At 37.1% G+C, this 23,756-nt stretch overlaps 1 protein-coding gene across 1 annotated transcript in view; it reads left to right on the forward strand.

Annotated features, from left to right (window-relative positions):
* Window positions 1-22,828, forward strand: part of LOC133519566 (uncharacterized) — a 210,869-nt gene extending 188,041 nt beyond the window's left edge. Inside the window, exons 2-8 of the mRNA XM_061853574.1 lie at window positions 11,849-11,999; window positions 12,284-14,630; window positions 15,155-15,341; window positions 15,812-15,984; window positions 16,753-16,975; window positions 17,754-18,081; window positions 18,351-22,828. Coding sequence (XP_061709558.1) covers window positions 11,849-11,999; window positions 12,284-14,630; window positions 15,155-15,341; window positions 15,812-15,984; window positions 16,753-16,975; window positions 17,754-18,081; window positions 18,351-18,765 — 3,824 coding nt within the window. The 3' untranslated portion in view covers window positions 18,766-22,828. The remainder of the gene's footprint in view (window positions 1-11,848; window positions 12,000-12,283; window positions 14,631-15,154; window positions 15,342-15,811; window positions 15,985-16,752; window positions 16,976-17,753; window positions 18,082-18,350) is intronic.
* Window positions 22,829-23,756: the final 928 nt, after the last annotated feature.

Genomic DNA, 23,756 nt, shown 5'->3' on the forward strand with positions numbered 1-23,756 from the left:
ATTAAACATTTATTGCTCGTAAGTAGGTACACCAGTGTGGTATGTGGTATCTACGAGTATCTATTGCCGCAGTGCCCGCATCGGCGAGTCCTACCTCTCGGTCAGCGTTTGTAGAATATACAATTAATAAATCGTTGACTACCTATTATGTTTTTGACAAAAATGCTTCTTTTTGCTCTATTAAGGTGCGACCAGACCGCAGCTTAAAAAACGGTCACGACATGGAATCGCAGTGACGCGTCGTATGCGTACCGTTTTTGACGCATGCTCCCCACACCACTGCTTAAAAAACGGTGACGGTACGGAATCGCAGTGACGTGCTTCACGTCTTTGCGTCTTTTACGTCACCGGTGTGGTGTCTGCCATAAGATCTCCGTGTATAATTTTTTGCGATTTTTACGCAGATCAATTTACGGTGCGTCAGCGTATTCTAAGCAGCGGTGTGGGGAGCATGCGTCAAAAACGGTACGCATACGACGCGTCACTGCGATTCCGTATCGTGACCGTATTTTAAGCTGCGGTGTGGTCGCACCTTTATAAGGTGCTCCATAATATGTGACGTGCAGTGAACAGAAGAAGAAACGTGTTCGATGGACCGCGGGCACGGCCACTCAAAATGGATCGAAAATTATTGAAATACATTCTAAATTAAATGTGATCTACTTTCTATGTGTAGTATTACGGGATTAGTTAATGTGCGTACTTTAGCTAGTAAGCTAAAGTATGTGTACTCTGTAAATTTTTTTTTTGGAATAATTAGCGACATCCAAGAAAAGCGCCATTATGTTGCTTTTGCTTAAAATTATTGACATTATGACGTATGATATGAACAAATATGATTATTTGCAAAACAAACCTCAAAATAAGGCAATGGTTGTCACTGTCCCAGTATATATCACACTTACGCCATTCGCTAAATATACATCGTGGGATCGAATATCCCGACAAATTTTAAATGTCTGCAACGCATTTAGATACTATTATGTAATACAAAGTTTTCTGAAATCCGTCTTGTTTTAGAGATAATGACAATTCTTCTGAAAATTTGTTTCTTTAATAACTCAGTGAGAAACGCCTTTTTGGCTGCGATGCTGCCACTATATGACTTGGTTTACTGACCGATGTTAAAGTATTAAAGGAAACACGCAAAATGTATCTGTGAATTAAAACGAAACACTTTACTTATTTATTGTTATGATGTTTTTTCGCTAAGATGTAAAAATTAATAACGCGTCGTGTGCAAAAAACACACTCATTTTTTTTTGTTAAATTTGACCAAAATTGATGGAACAATTTTTGCTCCTTATGACTTCAAGAATGCGTGGTTAAAATTTGTCGGGTTACTTGAACCCACGGTGTATAGCTGACAACAGGCAGTCGTGACAGTATGTCGAGAACTGGGAAGTTTATCTACGAATTCGTTTTTGGAAATTATTAAAAATGGCGGAGCAATATGGCTGTGAGTTCTCGTAGTCTACAGCGCACAGAGCCACTAAAACATAGTGTGAAGTGTAGAATACAAAAACTCATCACCCTTGACAACGCACGTGTGCAGCAATTACGAATTTCTCGTTCGTGATCGCGGTGCGCATGCGACGTTTTTTCGCAACGCAAGCGTTGTTCCAATCGCTCAACCGCGCCACGCTTAATGTGCAGTAGGTTCAGCACACGGAGTTTTTTAAAAGTCATAGTGCTTTATGGATCACATTTCGGCTGCCATAAAAATTAACAATCTTAAAGACCGTCTTAAAGACCGAAGAAGAAGAAAGAGAAGAGAGAAGAAGAGATAAGCCTTTCTCGAGGGACTGTATTGATTCGGAGGACTGAGCTGGAACGAGGCCAAGACGAAAGATGGAAAGGCTTGGAAGGATCTTGAGGAGGCCTTATGCACCTCCAAGGTGCTCTAAGACCAACAACAACAAGTTTTGATCGCTGACTCACTTTTCTTTCAACGAGACAATTCTAATAAAACAAACACAATTGTTTTGTCACATCGAGTCTCTATGGCCACCTCCAGTTTCCATCATCATATCAGCTCGATGTTACCATAATAATGCATTGTCATCCATTTTACATACCTATGTATGCAAATTTTGAGCAAAAAACCGGGAAGTGGGTCAAAAACTTGCTATTGACGCGTACATTTCAAATAAAAGCTTGTAAAAAGTCATAATAATAACCAGAACATAATGTAACTCATCACTTGATGGACGAAGAGCGGATGGTAGACCCAAAGAACGATGGATTGTTTCAAAGAGGATATGAAAAAGAAAGGAGTGAGTGCTGAGGTGAGAATGGAAGAGCAAGACACGTTGTGCCGACCCCACATAACGTGGGATAAGGGCAGAAAGAATAATGTAACTCATTTCTAGGCGAGAGTTAAACTTGATACTCAGAGCGCTAGACTCGGTAAGCTACTGCATGAAAGCCAGTACCTACATGTTCGTTGGCTTGTGCAACTGAGGTTGAAGAACTGGCGTTCTATTACCCGGGTTGATATGGAGGACGATTCCTAATCTAGTTTTGCGAATGTTAAACTAAGGAACAAATCAAATAATTTTATAAAATATTTCTTGAGTTTTTAAGTTAATAGTCACACTAGGTTACCTACTATACTTATAGGTATAAATTATAAACTGAAACTCAATTAGATATTATAATATAACTATAAGAGAAAAATTTACCAAGCCGTGGCCGAGGCCGAAATCGAACCGTCTTCAGATTCGGACAAACATATTTTAGAAAAAGGTCACCTCTGTGGAAAATTCAATAAAAGTTAACGACTCTAGTACGGTCAGCTGCAGACAAAAAGTGCCCCCCTGCATACAAAATTTCTATGCAGGGGGGTACCTTTTCTCTGCAGCTGACTGCGAGCTAGCTACATACATATCCCGTTTTTCTTATTCGAGTCTCAAGTACTGAAAAAAATTATCCTGCCTGTAAAAATTTGCTTTCGATTCCCTTATATTTGCGAAATCTACAGGAAAGACGCTAACGAGTTTGCTATAAAAATCACCCGTTTACGAGTAGGCAACTAGCGGGTGACCGGGTGGTCGGGTCGTCTAGTGAACTATTTCAGTTTTGCGAATGTTTTAATAGCTATAGCCATTGAAGAAGTAAATTAAATTGAGTTATAATAAATGTAACTTGATATTAATTCATCTAAATGAATGGTTCCTTGTCCATGTATTTCAGAATTCGGTCTTGTGCACTTTCAAATCTTTAGATTTCAATAGCATAGCCAGACTTATTTTAGTGCTGTCAGTTAGTATGGTTTGTTATTTTAGCTTTTGGTTTGTTATGGAAGCGTAGAACTACGGTAGAGATTTGCTTTATAGTTCAGTTCAGTTCAAATATACTTTATTCATGTAGGCCTAGCAACAAGCACTTATGAATAGTAAGACAGTATTACATAATATAATTATCAGAGCAATTTATTGATGTAAATATTATTCCATATATAATACTAATTAATATAATTCATAGATCAAATTTAATACTAAGAATTTCACAAAATATCGCCATACAAAAAAACAATTGTATAAATAATACTAGTCTAGAATGTTTCTGGAATAAATTCTTAATGTCAAACAAATAAAATAATAATAATTCAGCCTATATACGTCCCACTGCTGGACACAGGCCTCCTCTCATGTGCGAGAGGGCTCGGGCTATAGTCCCCACGCTATCCCAATGCGGATTGGGGACTTCACATACACCTTTGAATTTCTTCGCAGATGTATGCAGGTTTCCTCACAATGTTTTCCTTCACCGAAAAGCTAGTGGTAAATATCAAATGATATTTCGTACATAAGTTCCGATAAACTTATTGGTACGAGCCAGTCGGACGTCATATCCAATCGGCCACTACCGTTTGTCCTACTTATACATAGTGGTAACTTGGTAAGTGTGTTACGTAAGAAATATTGATTTAATTCGATTATCTATCCAAAATTGTGCATCAACACCGACATTCAAATACTAAGACCAGTTACACATGTTATACCATATGAGTACCTATGTAATCTTAGTCCATAATGTCCATGAGAGCATTAGCATGTACTGACGAGCCGAAGGTGTGAATACCATAGCAAGTGTGGCGTGGGAAGGAACTATAACCCAACCATTTTAGTCAAATGAGCCATTTGCATATGAGACAATAGACAAATATGAGGTAATGATTAGCGCTGTATGTTACTCGGATTAGAAGGGTATTGGTGAAAAGTTAAACTTAAATGAAACTCAAATATTTCATTATTATCAAGTAATTCTAATTCCTAGAAGTGAAAAACTGCCTGAGTAACTTTTGAGAATAAAATATATTTATGGTTCTGTGAAGCTACCCTCGCGATAAGATCGATAAGCTTAAAATATTTAAAAAAATACTTTGTTGAGTGATTTTCACAGCGTACTCAAAATGGTCTTAAGTGGGTCTATGGCACTTATGTCCTTTATGCCAATTTTCACCACTTTGAACATTTTCCTCAAAACGACAGAAATATTATATGTAGCTATTGAAACTGCTTACAAAATTTCACGGGATTCAGTTGAGAATTGCGACCTGTAGAGGATAACAACCTTTCAAAACCTTTCTGGTTAAACATAAAACCTATCATCCGGACATACGAAAGCAAATTGCCTGAGTCAAAACATAGACCTTCAGAATCAGAATCAGAATCAGAATTGTTTATTGCACTCATGTTAGTGTACAGTTCTTTAAAACTACTTAATACAGTTCCACATGAACCCTGACCTTCGCAAACGCTTCGGTCAATAAAAATTAAAAGGTATGTAACTACCAAAGGTAAAGGTACTATTTAAAGATAGGGACGGCAACACGCATGTAACACCTCTGGAATTGCAGGCGTCCATAGGCTACGGTGACTGTTTACCATTAGGCGGGCCGTATGCTTGTTTGCCACCGACGTGGTATAAAAAAAGCGTAAAGATAATTGGACATAGAATAAAGATCATTAGATGAATTATAATAATAAAAAATAATAAATAAATATTACAGGGCATTATTACACAAATTGACTAAGTCCCACAGTAAGCTCAATAAGGCTTGTGTTGAGTGTACTTAGACGACGATACATATAATATAGATATTAATAAATACTTAAATACATAGAAAACATCCATGCTCATCACACGAATAAATGCCCTTACCAGGATTTGAACCCGGGACCATCGGCTTCGTAGGTAGGGTCATTACCCACTAGACCAAACCAGTCTTCAAAATTATAATATACCAGAATTATATATAACCTAAAGCTTACTTGGCACAACATTAACATTACCTATTCGTATCTAATATGATGAAGATTAAATGCCAAGTGGTTCATCACAGACTTCAAAATACCAACACAGCATACACGACCTCACTTAACATTTGTGTATGTACATCTTGTTACCTCTCCAAAATTCTGATTCTGGTCACCATCTTGTACAAACGCATCTATTGTCTTTACACGCCATTCCGAGATTGTGGGTGAAGGCTGCGCACACGCCGGTATAGCCAACACATTCCAATTTCAACACTAACGTATTGGCATTAGGTCTAATTCCATTTGAAAATTCATTTGGGCTTAGATTTCATTACAGTCTTTAAGAGGCCACAAGTGCCAAAGTTGTTAGTATTCAGGCGTCTAGATCTCAATATTAAAAACACCTACATGCCTGATATTCATATACATTAAACTTCAACATATTTCCTTCAAACTGGTAAACTTGAAAACACGATTAGTAAAAAAAGCCTCGATACTTTTATTTTTCAAACATTGCCCCTTTTTTACATGTTTTTGGTCGGGAAGTCGAAACCCTTGAGTGTTTAAAAATGATTCTTAGATTAATAGTTGAGTAATTACTAGTTCTTTAATCTGGTAAAAGCTTTCTCTTATAAATTTTGTAGTTTAGTTGTATACAGCAATTATCTGATTCGGCGCTTACGCCATGTAGTTTGAGGCACCCGCCTACTGTCGCCTTCTCATGTTTTGCGTGTTCTGGCAATTAGATCTATCTCGCTTTCTATTTTTAGAACAGACTGCGCCGAACTCATTGCGCGACGGATGTGTGTCAAATTTTCGCTGGTCATTAATTATTGCGTTTGTAAATACGTACACAAATTGTTAAGCTAGTTGTAAAATATTTTCGTTATTTGTGTTTTGTGTGAATATTTCTATTGTTGGTGTATGTAATATATAGTTTGTGTGTCTGAATTTACAATGGGTAAAACCCGTAAAACAGGGAAAAAACAACATTTAAAATATTTACGGGAAAAAGCCCAGAAGATGAGAGAAAAAAAAAAGTAAGTACATACTTATTTGTGGCTTTCCATCATAGAAGTATCCTTATTATTCATGTGGAATAAGGACCTTTCTAACAGAATTTCTGTTGAAATTTCAGATAAAAAGGACCTTATTGCCCTTAAAGCATAAGGACCCTTCTGTATGGAAAGTCACATTTATCTAACACGTAACGCATCGAACGGAATGGAGTCGCTGTTATTTATGCAAAATAGTAATCATGGGTAATGTTAATTATTACGTTACATGTTTATTAACGTTTTTAAAAACGTAAAATAAGAGTGAATACTAGTTTACACATTTTATTTTATATTGTTTTATCTTGCAGAAAAACTTCCAATACTTCATCTAACGAGTGGCGGGCAGAGACGCCGCCATTATTTTGGAATTTAGATGACGGGTATGTATTTTTTTTTTATGGTAGAGGAGGCAAACGAGCAGACGGATCACCTGATGGTAAGCGATTACCGCCGCCCATGGACACCTGCAACACCAGAGGGGTTGTAAGTGCGTTGCTGGCCTTTAAGATGGGAGTACGCTCTTTTCTTGAAGGTTTGAAGGTCGTATCGGTCCGGAAATACCGCAGGCGACAGTTCATTCCACAGTTTAGCTGTGCGAGGCAGAAAGTTCCTGGAAAAACGCACAGTTGAGGACTGCCAACCATCTAAGTGGTATTTGGCTTAAAACACCTTATAAATTATTTCACCTTAACTATTCACTATTTTTTTATAAATACTAAGGTGCGTAATGTTAAAACTGAAATTTTTTTTAGGACCGTAAATTTTCTGACAAACCATCCAGAAGGCTTACAAAACGAGGAAAAAGAAGTTACAGATTTACAGTATGGACACAAAGGGTAATAATCTCCACATAAATATGTATATATATATATTTATATTTTTATCAATTCATGCATATTTTAAAACTGAAGATAATGATTCTATGTTTTTAGGACGGAAAAATGTTTGTCGGAACATTCTGAAATCATTGAAACAACTGACAATGAAGAGCTTGCCGATATACAATACGAGTTCCGAAGGTAATGTTAATTGTGATTATCCTATAATACGGATTATTTAGTCACTTACCAGTGTTCGTAACTTAGACATGTAATGCAAATTACGTACTAGCCAACATATCAGGTGACATCGATTATTCCTTACACAGCTAAATTACGAACATTTGCAAGTGGCCGAACAATCCCTATATGTGACTGTACTTTACAATAAAAACAATAGCTTTGTGTGTCCATTGACTGTTGTTATTAAAAGAAAATTGGGTACTTTATTTTCAATCCTTTTTTCTTTTTAGGTTTTCTCATGATGATGATAACGAAAACATAACCGGGGGCCCTGATGAAAGAAGAATCGTAGATTTAAAACATTTTTTAACTGAGTTGAAAAGCATTTCCTCCCATTCAAGTGCCTTTGGATGTGGCATTACCAATTTACAATTAATTGGAGAACACAGATTGGGACTTTGTTCAAAATTAAAATTCAAATGCGATATGTGCAACGTGGAACTTTTTATAAATACTTCTGAGAATGCTCCAATAGCAAATCTCAATTTGAATACTGCCGTTGTTACAAGTGCCGCTACTACTGGTGTGGGATATACCCAATTACAAGAAATATTTGCATCAATGAACATCCCGTTTATGACAGAGCCGTTTTACAGGAAAATAAACGACCGAGTTAGCGAAGAATGGGAAAAGCTAGCCACAGTTGAGATGGAAGCAGCAGTTGCTCGCGAAAGGCAATATGCTTTAGACGAAGGCAGGGTTAACAGCGACGGAATACCTGTTATAGACGTTATAGCCGACGGCTGTTGGGCGAAACGAAGTTACAAGAAAAATTATTCTTCGCTGTCGGGCGCTGCTGCTATTATAGGTAGAAAGACCGGTGAAGTTCTGTTTCTTGGTGTAAAAAATAAATATTGCTGCATTTGTGCTCGTGCAGAAAATAAAAAAGTAACACCAAAAGAACACAAATGTTTTAAAAATTACTCAGGTTCTTCAACCAATATGGAAAGCGAAATATTGGTTGAGGGATTTAAGCAGTCTTTAGATATGTATGGAGTAATTTATGGAAGAATGATTGCTGATGGTGATGCTTCGACGTATTTAAAGATTTTAGAAGCCCGACCTTATCCACATCATACTGTGGAAAAAATTGAGTGTCGAAATCATCTGCTTCGTAACCTGTGTAATAAGCTCGAAGCCTTAACAAAGGATACCAGATATAAAATCCAAGAAAGAAAACTGATAAATTTGCATAGGATAATGGCAGTACGGAAGGCTATTTGCGCATCTATAAAACATTTGAAGAAAAACAATGACACAAAAACAAAACAAATAAATGACTTGTATTTTGCCATTACTAACTCCTATAACCATGCTTTTAGTAATCATGCAAATTGCCAGGATTTCTACTGCCAAAGTGACAAAAAGAGCGAAGACGTCACTACGAAACTCCGTAACACGCCTCTAGAAATTCAGATCAAAAATATAATTGGTTCCACTGCAGCCAACGCACGCAGTCTTATTGAAGACGTTGACAGCAATCGATGTGAGCAATTTAATGCAATAGTAGCCAAATGTATCGGTGGCAAACGGATTAACTATTGCCTTCGTCGATCGTACCAGACAAGATGTGCAGCTGCAGTGGTGTCTTTTAATTCTAGAAGGCCGCTATATAAATTGCAGAAATCTATGCTTGGCGTGAGTCAAAAGTCGAACTCAAAACGACTCGAGATGCAGAAGTACAGGGCAAGTAATTGCAGACGTAAAATTAAGCCGCGAAGAAAAGTTATCTTTGAAAAATATCCAAATAAAGATAAGAATTACGGCGAAAATTGCTTAAAGCCCGATTTACCGCAAGAAGATTTAGAAAAACTAAAAGAATCTTTTCTAGAAAATTTGGATAAAACAGATGAGGAACGAGAAAAAATTGAAAAAGAAACAATCCTGCAAAGCAACTGTAGCAAGTGGCTAGAAATGCGACGGAACTTATTGACGGCATCAAACTTTGGAAAGATCATTAACAAAAGGAGTAGTACGTCCGCTAGTATCGTGAAGGCTTTATTGTATAAACAGGATCTTTCCGCAGTGCCTTCCATCCAACACGGCAAAGCCAATGAACCAATTGCTCGAATACAGCTAGAGAAGCAAGAAAGTATCAAAATTATGCCTTGTGGATTATTCATTGATAAAAATAATCAGTTCCTAGGTGCATCTCCTGACGGAATCGTGGACGAAAACCGTATTGTAGAAATAAAATGCCCTTTGTCCGGTTACAGAGACACACTTGAAGAAGCCATAAAAACTAAAAAAATTACATTTTGGAAACATTTAAAAGGCCAGTTGGTAATCAACAAAAGGCATGAATGGTACTTGCAAATACAAGGACAGTTAAATATTACAGGAAGGATGGAATGTATATTTGCAGTGTGGACGGGATCAGATCGGCCGATTAAAGTGGAGTTCATACAACGTGACCATAAGTTGTGGAACGAAGTCATGATACCTAAACTCCGATTGTTTTACTTAGAATCTATACTACCAGAGTTGTTAGATCCCAGATACACACGGAATATGTCTTTAAGAGGTTGCAAATCTACTGAAAGCAAGAAACAAAAAATAAATAAATGAATGAATTATTTAGATTGTCTTTTAATTATTTCATTTTACCATTTTATTGGCATGATTTATATGTTTACCCATGTCAATCCATTTTCTAGAAAAAAATAAATAAATAAATAAATATCGGGGGACACTCTTACACAATATTTCAATTAAAACTTTCGCGTTTTTAACGCATATTAAATATTACAAAACATATATTTTAAAACAAAAAACTACAAAACACATAGTTGCGATATAACGATTATACCATAGTTAGATTCTACGGGTTTCATTGTTCTAAAACCAAAGCGAGCGGGCGCGTTTTCTCGGAATATGGTCTACGGCCCGGCCGCGCGGTCGAGTTGAGCCTCGCGGTGTATTGTAGAGGGGAGCGGGGCGTGGGGTGCGAAATCGCTCTAGCCGGCTTGCAATTGTGGACTCTTAAAAGTACTAATGATCTTTTGTACCTTGAATTTAAGGTTCTATTTTGTTTTGCTTTGAGTATTTGAATTTAGTTTTAAGTTGGTAAGTATCTGCCACTACAAGATTGCATGTAATTATTTCAATTGTTGGTCATCATGCAATCGCATAAGTACTAATTTAAAACATTGAAATATCTTATCTTACTGCGCTGCGCTGGTGGCCTAGCGGTAAGAGCGTGCGACTTGCAATCCGGAGGTCGCGGGTTCAAACCCCGGCTCGTACCAATGAGTTATTCGGAACTTATGTACGAAATATCATTTGATATTTACCAGTCGCTTTTCGGTGAAGGAAAACATCGTGAGGAAACCGGACTAATCCCAACAAGGCCTAGTTTATCCTCTGGGTTGGAAGGTCTGATGGCAGTCGCTTTCGTAAAAACTAGTGCCTACGCCAAATCTTGGGATTAGTTGTCAAGCGGACCCCAGGCTCCCATGAGCCGTGGCAAATGCCGGGACAACGCGAGGAGGAAGAAGAAGAAATATCTTATCTTACTGCTAGTTAATATTCAATTAAAATTAGTCGTAAATAGAATTTAATAGAAATGAAAAGATAACTTTAATATGGCTATATTAATAGATATCATAAAATCACTATTTTTGCAGTCGAAGACTGAATTGGAACGCGCATGTAACACCTCTGGAGTTGCAGGCGTCCATAGGCTACGGTGACTGCTTACCATCAGGCGGGCCGTATGCTTGCTTGCCACCGTCGTGGTATAAAAAAAAATTGGGATTGAAATAAGCGAAATTGAATACTTATTAAATAAATACGAGGAAGATCTTGATTGTTTATTGGATTACCTATAAGTTGCGTAACATTTTACGTTCTCGCCAAATCTGATATTTAATCCATTAGACATGTTAAATAAGGAGTGATATAAATTCTATCAAGGTATTCTGTAATGCGTAGGTATATAATAAACAAATAATTTAAGGCGCAGGTAATGAATAAAGTTTAGTAACATAATTAATTAAATTACTAAATTTGATTTTAAAACTGACCGGTTTATTTCTCATAAGTGTATCTTCTGCTTCTAAAATAGCTAGACATCCACGTGATGTTATAGGTATCCAAGACCGTTCCAATGTAATTTTAATCTCAAGGTCATAAATCATAATAATATGCGTAGTATATTCCAATTCCAATCGTTCAAGTAATCATTCGAAAAATGATATTTTGATTGTAAAGAGTAGGAGCGTCGGTGCAGCGTATAGCAGCAAACAAAATGTAGGTCTTCACATTACTCATATCTAAGATTTCTAAGTTTTATAATTCATGGAATAGCTTATTTTTGAAATTCATGCCCGATATAGCAAAACAAGTCTCGAGCAGTTAAAAAAACTGGAGTATTTTTTTTCAAATGATGTATGAATCATGAGTAGGATTGTCTAATTTTTTTTTAATTTCGAGTTTCTCAAACATTTCTCATCTATTCCAGGCACCCGTCGTACAACGACACAGAGTAGCATCAACGCGACTCGGGACCAGCAGCTGCACGCCGTACTGGCGGCGCGTCGGCGCCAGCTGCTCAACGGGCGGCTCGCCACGCACATCAACAACTTAGCCAACATAGCTAATAAGCCACACAAGTAAGTTTTCAGTCATCGCTATATATTGCCAAAATACTGTTAATTTTTTGTTGTAAAGCTTTTTATTTTAATGGGCAAATAAATGATTTGTTGTCTGTTTATCCCATGCGCAGTTTGTCCAAATCGTACTTCGTCGTTTGTCTGCTATATTTTCCATATAATATACAGCGTTTCGTCGATACTTTTCATAAAACGAAAAAGAAAAGGATACTTTTTATGCTCTTTTTGGCAACTTTTTGGCAAAAAATAATGAAAATCTAATTCTAGTTATTTTTATATTCCAGGAGTAACACTACATTCCTCCAGATAGAAGTCCGAGACTCAAACAGCTCTATAATCAAGAGGATAACGTTTGACAACTCAAGCAACGAAGCGGCTCCCAGCCTTCGGCTCACGACGACCGATGGTATACGGGAGATCAAACAAGATCTCAAACCCCATGAGATCAGACATCTATTCGTGCCCAAAGTCTACCAAGAAAATCGAAGTCGAGCAGGTTTTCTAAACAACAGAAGAAATAAAATACAAGGACCTTCTACAGAAAATGGAATAATATACGTTCCACCAGAAAAACTTGAAGGACTGGATAAAGAGGTAGACTTAGAGCCAGATGAAGAGTTTCAAGTTGATGAATCTAATCATGGTTTATATTTGCTCAACTATTCAGATACTGATAATGTCACACAAGTTCCGGTTTTAAATGAAACTGTTACTACAAATGAAGTTAATGTAAGCAGTCCTGTTAAAATTGAAACTACAACATCAACAAGTACCGTTACTAGTAACGTTTCAACAGAAGCGCCTAATGTTCACGTTCATAAAAAAGATGAACAAATTGAAGATATTATTGCCAATAGTACTGATACGAAAAACACAAAGCCTTTAAAAGTGGAGAATGAAAAAGATAAGAGGAATGATACTCAGTTCATGTCAGAAGAAATTTATAATCATTTTAGACCACTTGAATCTGAATTGCCAGTTGAGGACATGACGCCTTTTATTAATTTTGGCCAAAAGATAGCAGGACAAATTATTAACGATAATCTAACAGATTCTCCATCGTTGTCAGCATCAACTAAGTCAGTGAATTTCATTGTTGGTGCCCCGGAACGGCGAAAATTCAATTCTAGATATTCTGCCACCGAAAAGTATAAGAACACAAGTGTTGATGAAGAAGAGTTGAATGAAGAAATGGATGTCTCTGTTGTTAAGAATACAATTGAAAAGAATAAGATCAGAAACACTGTAAAAGGACCAGCTCCTCAGCGTCATGTAGGATTAGTTAATGCTTACAGAAAACATACTACGCCATCCACATCCAAGCCTCCAAATATTGCTCAACTTAATGTTACTGAACCGATAATAATAAATGTGACACCTAGTTCTGCAGATAAAAGCAGTAATGCAACAAATTCCACTGTCAATAAAGAAAATATCAACACAAACTCCACTGCCAAAGAAAATGTTCCGAGTAAAACAAATGGAACTTTAGTGCCGAGGAATTACACAAGAAGTTATTATAATTTGCGGCGTCGGCCTGCTAGAGTCACAACTGCTTCAAGTACTGAAAATATACTACCCGTTGTAGTTGTAAACACAACAACAGAAAAAGCTTCAACGGTTTATACAGCTGTGGTAACTTCTGTGTCAATAACATCTTCCATGAAAGGCCAGAATAAAACTGACATCAAAGATGCTGACAATAATACAGTCATCGAGACAATTGTGTCTAAGGAAAATGATACTATACCTAAAGTCTTTCTCATCAATGTTACTGAGACAACGCCAATACCGCCACCTTCTTCTAGGGTACCATATAAACATAGAATAAGAATACGAACAACAACTACGGAGAGTAGTATCCAGTCCAGCCCAGCAGTTTATATGCATCGAGCATATGAAGACAACGATGTTACAACAAAAGTTTCTGACCTCAAAAACGAAGCGACAACTTCCAGGATATCCGAACGACTGGCCAATCTATTTCGTCAAAATGAATATGAAAACAATAATAACGGAAGTACAATTAGACCGAAGAATATTCTAAGAAGACGACGGCCAACTACAACTACGACTTCTGCTCCAGTATCTAGTATACGACCTACATTTTTGACTACCATTTCGACTACGACTGAGCTACCAACAAGTCCCGTCACAGCGGCGGAGACTTTGACAGCTACTGAAACAACTATAAAACCATTGATTGTCACTTCAAGGACATCATCGCAATCTAGTTATAAACCAACAGTTACACCAGACACATCAACGGAAAAAGAAGAAAATATCACTTCAGTTGATTCAGTGGAAGACGGAAAAGCTACTTCTGATAACGAAGTAGTTATAGAACCCGAAAAAACCTACACGGCATCGTATGTCCTAGCCGGATTAGGTTTCCTACCTGTAGCGGGTATAGTAGTATTTGTTTTAAGAAATATTTTAAATAAGAAGACCAAAGAGATAGACACGGAGTACGAGGGTTACTTCGATGATGATGAGGTGAAAAAGGAGTCTCCTATAACGCCCGTGGCGCGGCCTCCACTGCCGACACCAACCAAGCCAGACAACAAGTGGGAGTTCCCGAGAAACAAGTTGAGGCTACAAACTTTATTGGGTCAAGGGAACTTTGGACAGGTAAATATTTTGAACCTTTACAATAGCTTTTATAACAGGAACTTAACGGAGAATATAATAAATACACATTTAAAAGTAAGGGATCTGCGAGCTGTAGACTATGAGTTCAAAATTATCCAAAAATGAATCCACAAAAAATCTGTATAATTTTCAAAATTGCTTACAAAATAGAGGAGAACAGCCAGATAGACGTAGGTATGAGCATCCTTGCCCAAGCTTAAAACAGAGTCTGTTGCTCGCGCTTCATACTCATACATAACAATCAGTAACACACATTTATAATCAGCAATGTCTTGAAATTACGGTTCGTTTGCAAACCTTTAGTACAGTATCATTTGCTTCGAGGACTTCCAGAAGCAAGTTATATGTATATTCTTCCAGTCTTCTAAATTGGCAACGTATTATTCGATTACAGTAGCTTGTAGGTACACTATATTTAGCCATTACTACTCATTCGTCGGCATTTTTGTTACAATACTCTGTACCAACAAAACATATATTTACCATAAACCCCCTCGTTTCAGGTGTGGAAAGCCGAAGCAGATGACCTGAACGGCCACGACGGGCTGACGCGACTGGTCGCCGTGAAGAGCATCAAGGAGTCTGCCTCGCAAAAGGAGAAGCAGGAGCTGCTGCACGAGATCTACATCATGCAGAAGATAGGCACCCATCCGAATGTCGTCACGTTGCTCGCTTGCTGCACTGAACATGGTAAATTGATGAATTCTAAGTTATGAATAATTAGGATAGTTATCAAGAATTCAGGGATTCTTGTGTGGACGAATCGAATAGAATAAATTTAAGAGTAATGATAATTTAAGTCATGTGTTTGGAAATTTTGATATACCTAATTTGACCCATATTCATTGCCATAAAAGTATTTTTTTAACAAGTTATGTGGATCCAATGAGAAATTGACAGGAAAGCTAAATATATTGGATATTACAATTAGTTAGGACATTTGCAAAAAACTTGAAATGCAAAAACTCAATGACAACACACTAAGTTAATATCTATTGATATGATGTGATATGATATGATATGATAGACAGCACAGACAAGTGCTAGTAACTTCATACTATCATACCTTAAGAACATTTTTAGTCCAAAATGAGGCTTTTGTTTTCATATAGGTAATTGCGGTAGATATTCCTTTAATTTTTGAATTTGTCTCCTTCCAGAGCCCTACCTCCTCATAATGGAATACGTAATGTGCGGTAAGCTGCTTACGTACCTGCGCGAGCGGCGCTCCAGGCCCGACCGTTTCAGCGGAAGCGGGGCGTTGACTTCTCGGGATCTCACGGTGTTTGCTTACTGCGTGGCTCGTGGGATGGACTATATCGCTTCCAAAGGGGTGAGACTAATAGAATAATCATTATACCTGCGCCATTAGTGATCGCAGTCCGACTGCTATAGACTCGTTGACTTCGCGGGACCAAACTGTGTTAAGCCTACTGTAACTACAATCTTGTTTTTTTTTTAACGAACCTACTTCTTCAACTTCAATATTTATTCAGCAAATAGGCCACAAGGGAAATTTTACACGTGAACATGGAATTTACATACAAGCAAAAACAAGCACATCAACAATTATAAAATACAATTCATTTAAAATACTACTTAATGCAAACTGAAGTATTATTGTTTAAAGAAAAAGTAAGTAATATATTATTACTTAGAGATGTATAAAGTCTCTAAATGTCGAATTACAAAAATATGAATAAAATAACACACATAAAAAAACTAAAATTATTTAGAGGTGGAATTATCTCTAAATGTCAGAACTAAATGATTTTTAACAAATTATCCTTAGAGATGTACAGAGTCTCTAAGAGTCAAAATTCCGTATAATTAAAACATTCATTAAAAAAGTTGTTATAAATGTTTTAGAACTACTTTTCGTTGTCATGTTATATCATGGATATGGCAGTTTTTAAGAAACTTTCCGTGTACTACGGTGTACTGTCTCTCTGCGTTGATACATGTTTCCTCAGGACGAAAACTTAATACCATTACAGTTCGGTTAGAGAGCAAACTATGTTCCATTTCGGGGATCAAAATTAAATTATCTGTCCTGAATTGTGGTGCTCAACCATTCATATTTCTCAATTTGCAATTCCAGATCGTCCACCGCGACCTAGCTGCCCGCAACGTGCTGGTCGACCACAACAAGCTGTGTAAGATCGCCGACTTCGGCATGTCGCGAGCAGCAGGCGGTGCCTCACGTAATCGAGGGGCGTTGCCTGTCAGATGGATGGCCCCTGAAGCATTGCTTTACAATGTGTACAGCCATTCGACGGATGTGTGGGCTTTTGGGATTACTTTGTGGGAGATCGTCACGCTTGGTAAGTAGAGTTAAATAATGTTTAAAAAGTATACGGTCGACAAAGTATTTAGGATTCTACTCAATTCAATTGATTTGTTGTAAAAAAATATACGTTGGTAGAACTTTTAGAATATAATGACAACTAATCATTAAGAGATCTAATCATCCAATACAATACACAGTAACAAAATAACATTTACAGAGAGACATACATAATACATGAAGACAGAGGTAACAACAGAACCTTTAGGTACTGGAGAAGTGATAACACTAATTTAACTATTTAGGAGGTGCAAAATACTAAATTGGAAACTACATAGCTCTAAATACTAAATCTACAACAATATAACAATACTTATATATACACACTACTTACATATACAGCATACATATATACGTTTACAATACTATAAATTGTAGCCAAGTTTGATTGCCAAAAACGCGAGCAGAGATACGAAGGAAGGGACAGATGATAGTCTTTAAGATGGGATTTGAAAATACATAGGTAGGGATTGAGCGCATCTTAATACGATAGGAAGAGAGTTCCACAGGCGAACAGCCCGAAATGTGTAGGAACAGTTATATATAAAATTTTGAGGAGGAAGGAGCGACAGAAAGAAGCAAATTTTGTGAGAGACTAGAAATTAAATAACTGAAGCGTTCCTTGAGGTAACGGGAGCAGTAGAATTAAAGAGGATTATAAGTGTGTCATAAATTTTGTGAAATGATAAAGACTTCTTTTTATAGCGTGTGTTGTGTGTATTCAAAAGATTCTACTTACTAATTCGTCTTTCCAGGTTCCACACCATACGCAGCGATGTCCGGGCGCGAGGTGCTGGCCGCCGTGACGGAGGGCTACCGGCTCGAGCGGCCGCCGCACTGCAAGCCGCAGCTCTACCGCGCCATGCACTCCTGCTGGCACGCCGACCCCTCGCAGCGGCCCACCTTCGCGGCCCTCAAGGCACAACTCGCCGAGCTCCTAGACAATGAGCCGTCGGAAGGGAATTATGTGGACCTGGACTCGTTTTATCAGGAGTCCTCGGTGTACAGCGATCCGTCGGCGATTATACATGACGATGAGGGGCTGTCTGCGGAGTATGATCGGGAGAGACGATGTTTTAGAGAGTAAGTGTAGACGATTCAAAATTTATATTGCGAATTTGGTTATCGTTAATATACAAAAACAAAATGTACCCGTTTAGCACGAGTTAGTTGATGGTGTTTGTTGAACCACAAGAAGAATCAACCGCTTAACTTTGAATTTAGTTTCCTATAATGATATCTTACAGCCGTTATCTTATTTATACCTACTTTTACTACATATTCTCTCAAGCCACCCTTGTGTCTTTCATCTATTCAAATGGTGTTCATATTTCCTTTCTATCTCTTCATAGACTTACCAAAGGCCCCACGAAATACGACAACCACGGCTTCAACTTCCGCGAAAGAAATGAAGATCTTCTAAACAAATTCGGGGGCACACCGAGAATGGGTGGTTTCGGCATCCGAGACGTCCCCTTCAACGACAGAAACTTCTCCGACGGCGAGTTCAACGAGCGCACCTTCACCGACAAAAGTTTCACCGACAAAAATTTCACCGACAAAAATTTCACCGACACTAACTTCACTGAAAGAAAGGAAAAACTCTCCACGTCGAGCTTCCACAAAGAACGGGAGGGCAGAGAGAGCAATTTGGTCAGTAGGAATAGTTTTAGTGGGTTCCCTAGGATAGGCACGAGGGATGGCCATTTTCAAATGATGCCTGATGGGAGGAATAAAAGGGTTTCGGAGTTTGAATGTGACATCTGAAGATAACATATAGTTGAATGAGAACTTAGGAATCTGCAGCTGGGGCCTGTTTCATAAAAGCCTGTAACTTGTTATAAATACCTAAGGCTTGTACAATAATATGTCTCGGGTAGTTGAAAAGTGCCAATGGATTACAAATATTCGGCCCGATTCGAAGAATGACATACGATAACGATAAGTTCTGGTTTAGATAAGTTCTCGTTTAGATATCGTATGTATGTCGCATAATTGACAAAAGCAACCCGATTCTGACAACCAATGTCACTTTGACGTTAGAAATATTGTAGATAGATCTTATTGGGATCACAGTGGAATCGAAATAAACGTAAATTTAGACATGTTATTTAGTTATCAATCTTTTAAAGATCTTTCCAAGATCTTAAACGTGTCTTAATCATTCTTCGAATCGGGCCGATTGGCTTTTTTAACTTTATATATATTGGTTGCTTTAAAACTATGATAAGGATTTCTTTTTTCTCTGACTGTAGTTGAGTCAATGTAGAATGTCTTATTTCTGACTTTTACGTACTCAGAGTTTTTAGAAATTGACTGAATCTTTGTATTTCTAGTATCTTTAGGAAGGTTTAGTGACTTTGCCAAAAGTTTGCACTGATTTCATGTTTTTAACACATTTTTAGCACAAGTGTGGACTCGTGATAATTTTATATTTAAGTTTCAATTTCAATTAAATTGGTTGAAATTATGTAACTTGAAATGTGTTGATTTTGTAAATAGACGTTAATTTATAGAATTTTGTATGCGTGTTTGTGTTAATTGGTTTTATTTTGTAAATAAATTGTATAAATAAGGAGGTAGAATGACAAACAAAAGAACTGCATCTTATTTTGTAGATTTATGTAAGCACAGTGATTAAAATATACTTTACCGTTAAAATAATAAAAGTATAAAAAATAAAAGTGTTATGTAAAAAAATAATGTTGCACTTATGTTAAAGTTGGATCACAACGGTGCTAAATATATTAGGATTTCTTTTAAAGTAGATTTCATTACAAAACGAGTATGAAATATTCCAGTAACTGAAGAAAGACATTTACTTATGTCGGCAACATATATCAATTAGTCAAACATGTACACTAATTTCAGTACCATTTCGTACCTCTTCACAGTGACAATCAATATGAAAGTCACTAGGTACCTCATACTATTGTAAATGAGGCAATGTACGAATGGTACTGAAATTAAACTCCTTGACCGTACCTGATAAAACTAAATGTACAGTGAAGGTATTTGTCTTCTGTGCCACTTCGTACCTGTCATATTGACAAGGCAATCAGTGGCACAAAAATAACATTTCTTGACAGTACAAACAACCCAGGTATAGTCCAGTACTACAACTATGGGTCATATCACCAGTTCATTGCGTACCTTAATTAACCTCGAACCTATAGTGCTGGGAACAAGAGTTGATTTTGTTTTGTTTGAAAATAGAACGAAACAAAGCAAATGCAATTCTATTCCAATTCAATATGGCTTAAATTTTATCGAACTGGAAAAGTCTATAAGTAGGCCCTTGGGCCTTAGGAGGTTAATGATAAAAACCAATCTTCTTCCTGCCATAAAGCATGACTCACGCTAGACGGAACCGTGCCCGTGCCGAGGCGTCCGACGCGTCATATTCTATGACGGCTGATCGCTGATCACGTGGTGCTTTTCATAGAAAACGAAGCGCCGGAAACTCCAGCCCGGCCCCGGCCCGGTCTAGTGTGAGTCCTTTATCAGAGTGTTTTCTTTTTTTATGAAAATATTTTGCCTTAGAACTGCAACATTCAAATAATAATCACACCTTGATGAAGATATACGAGTTATTTTGACCATAGTTGAACCTTTAGGACTATCCTCCTGACGACCGGCGTCCTACACGTAGTACATAGGCGCCAATTAACTTTTGACTGTTTGTCAACGTAACAGAGTTAAATTTAAGCCGGCAAATTTTGAAACCCGTCTGTCAGGAGGCTATGCTTAGGTTTTACGGTACCTACAACAAAATGAAGGGTTGTAAAAATTCTTAAGTATGTTATTATTTCGTTAAAGATTTCTTTTCTTTTTTCGATAAGTGACATAGTTGCTATTACAGATTGTCGCCATATATTTTGATGTTTTAATATGACAAATACTTAATACAAAGCTGGATTTTCAGTTAGTTTTACTGTTCCAAGACTACTAAGAAACCTTATTTAGTTAATTACTGATATAAAAGGCATTTTATTTAAAGATTTACAATCCACTTTTTTATTCAAAATTGAGTATTTTTATGTTACTCCTGCTCTGAATCGTGAGCTCTTTTTTTATCCAATGGAAGAAAAAAACTGTCCCAAGATTTTAACTTCCATTTCGTTACCATTTTTCATAGACTTTGTATAACGGTAACAGAACGGACGAAACGAAAAATTTTGGTATGTAGTTTTAAGGACACTATCTCCTATTAGAATAAAAAGCTTGTGATTCTGAGCAGGCTTGACATAAAAAATCACTAATTGAAAAAAAGTGTAGTCTACACTGTATAACTTTAAATAAAGCAGTCCATATATATTTTAATGATGTTGCCTGTAATGTAAAATTGTATAAAATGTTATTCGACGTTCTCTTTCGAATATCCAACGAGTACTTACTGGAATTAACACGATTTTACGTGCGTGGGCGGATTCTGAACTATTTTTTACTATGATGCTTTTGAAACTTTGACATTACCTTTGTAAAAAAATATTAAAATTGGTTAAAAGATTATCGTTGGGATTAATGTTATATCCTATAATAGATTCGAAAACGATTTTCTGGTTCTTTTTTACATTTGAGATATTGAAAAAGAATTGATTAAATTAATTTTAAGTTCCTGTTAAAATATTGATATTATGTAAAGAAGTATTTCCAACTAAATAAGGACCTTACTTAAAAGGATTAATTAATTATTTGCTCACTTCAAAGATCAAACCCTTCAAAATTCCAAGAGTAGAACGTATCTCGTTCGAACTTTCATCATGTTACAGATGTTAGTGATATGATCTGTCAGCTGTCAATAGTGATATTTCATCAAAAATCCATATTAAATTCATACCTAGTTGTTACAATCAGACCCGTTGATGTCGTTTATACCTATGTGAAATAATTTAGACTTAAACGCGTTTGTATGCCCAATACTCACATGGTCTAGTGTTAATTCCTGCATTTCTTACCTACATATATTCATCAGTTCAGCAAAAAATCAATGACTGTATTTTATGTGTATAGTCTGATAAGGTTTTATTTAGCTTTTTTTTTATACTACGTCGGTGGCAAACAAGCATACGGCCCGCCTGATGGTAAGCAGTCTCCGTAGCCTATGTACGGCTGCAACTCCAGAGGAGTTACATGCGCGTTGCCGACCCTAAACCCGCCCCCCCCCCCCCTCGTTGAGCTTTCGTTGATTTGCGGATTTTCAGTGGTGCTAACTTTACTAACTTACAAATGAGATTCTTTTGCACTGTCATCGATTGCAAGAGGAAAAGTCGCAATTATAATAGATTTTACCGCAAAAATACCAAAAAAGATTGTTGAATATTGAAAGATCAAATATTTATATCTATGAAAAGATGAAGAGTCGTTGACATAACCCCTACTGAACATTTATTTTTTCAACAAGGAGGAGTTTTGGCCGAAGGGTGTCAAATTTCGGCGGTACCGAGGTCGGCTCCCTGATACAGCGGGGTTGCGTAATGCATCGCAACCGTAATGTGATTTGTTTAGATTTAAAATATATTTTTATAATATGTATGGTACTTTTAAGGTATTTATCTACAGGCCAGAAATAAAGATTTTCAGTAATTTCATTCATTCACATATAAGTTGCTTGTAGCGTCACGTAGCGACACTATGTCAGGGCCAAATAAAATCTTGTCAGTCTTTAAACATCTTATACATTGGTTCTCGTGAATATTCGTTGTGAATCTCAGTTCAGTAACTTTCTAGTCTCTATAAGATACGATATTGGTTTGTCCGTAAGATCGGTTTAATTGTTTATGTATGAAAGATGTATTTTATTTTAATTATACGGATGTATTGAAAATTATACCGACTTATTATTTTTCCCCAGATATCTCTTAGCTTATGTTATATACATATCCTGAATACAACTATAATATGTTCCGACGAACTAATTGTCCGTAGGTTCCTGTGTGTTGAAGCATAAACTGTAAAACAAACATCAGTCAGATTTATGAGGATCCTTGTGTATCTCGATCTTTCTGTACGCGTCCAAACTTGAACCATTTAAACCAAAACCCGTCGTAACTAGTATAGATGCATTCGAGATGTTGTACTGGCGGAGAATGTTCCGGATCTCATCTCTGAACGCCGCACAAATGCATCTATTCTCGACGAACTCAACATTAACACGAGGCTCTCCACTGTTTGCACCCAACGTGTACTTGATTTCGTCGGCCATCTGAGCAGGACAGGGCCAGATAGTCTGGAGAAGCTCATGGTCAAGGAAGCGTAGGGATGGACGTATGGACACGCATTGGACGGACTGAATAACGACATAGATAGAAGCTAGCGTACACTGTTCCGGTCCGGGCCCAAGATACGAGTAGAGTGGCTTAGAGAGCAAAGATCAAGTGTGTCTACAGTCGCCACCTCCCTCAGCTATGAGGATACGATCAAGAAGAAGAGATCTATGAAACCTTAGGTATAATTTTAATACACGGCATTTTTAAACTACTTCCATATCTAATTCATAACCTGTTATTAATAGTTATTTGTTTTACAACAGGGCAAAGATGTTGTTTAACCGTTCGTGATAATGTTAATAACCGGGGAAGCGAAAGATTCCAAAATTGAACCACGAGGCACGAGGGTTAAACAAAATTTGCTTCCGAGTGAAACAAAATTTTTCACCACACCAACGCGATGAAAATACTAACTATGAAATACCAAAAAAATCAAATCAAATTGTAAATGTAAATGTGTAATTTAATATAGTATAATGTAATTACTAA

This window comes from Cydia pomonella, chromosome 7 (genome assembly GCF_033807575.1).
Source record: "Cydia pomonella isolate Wapato2018A chromosome 7, ilCydPomo1, whole genome shotgun sequence".
Lineage (NCBI taxonomy): Eukaryota > Metazoa > Arthropoda > Insecta > Lepidoptera > Tortricidae > Cydia > Cydia pomonella.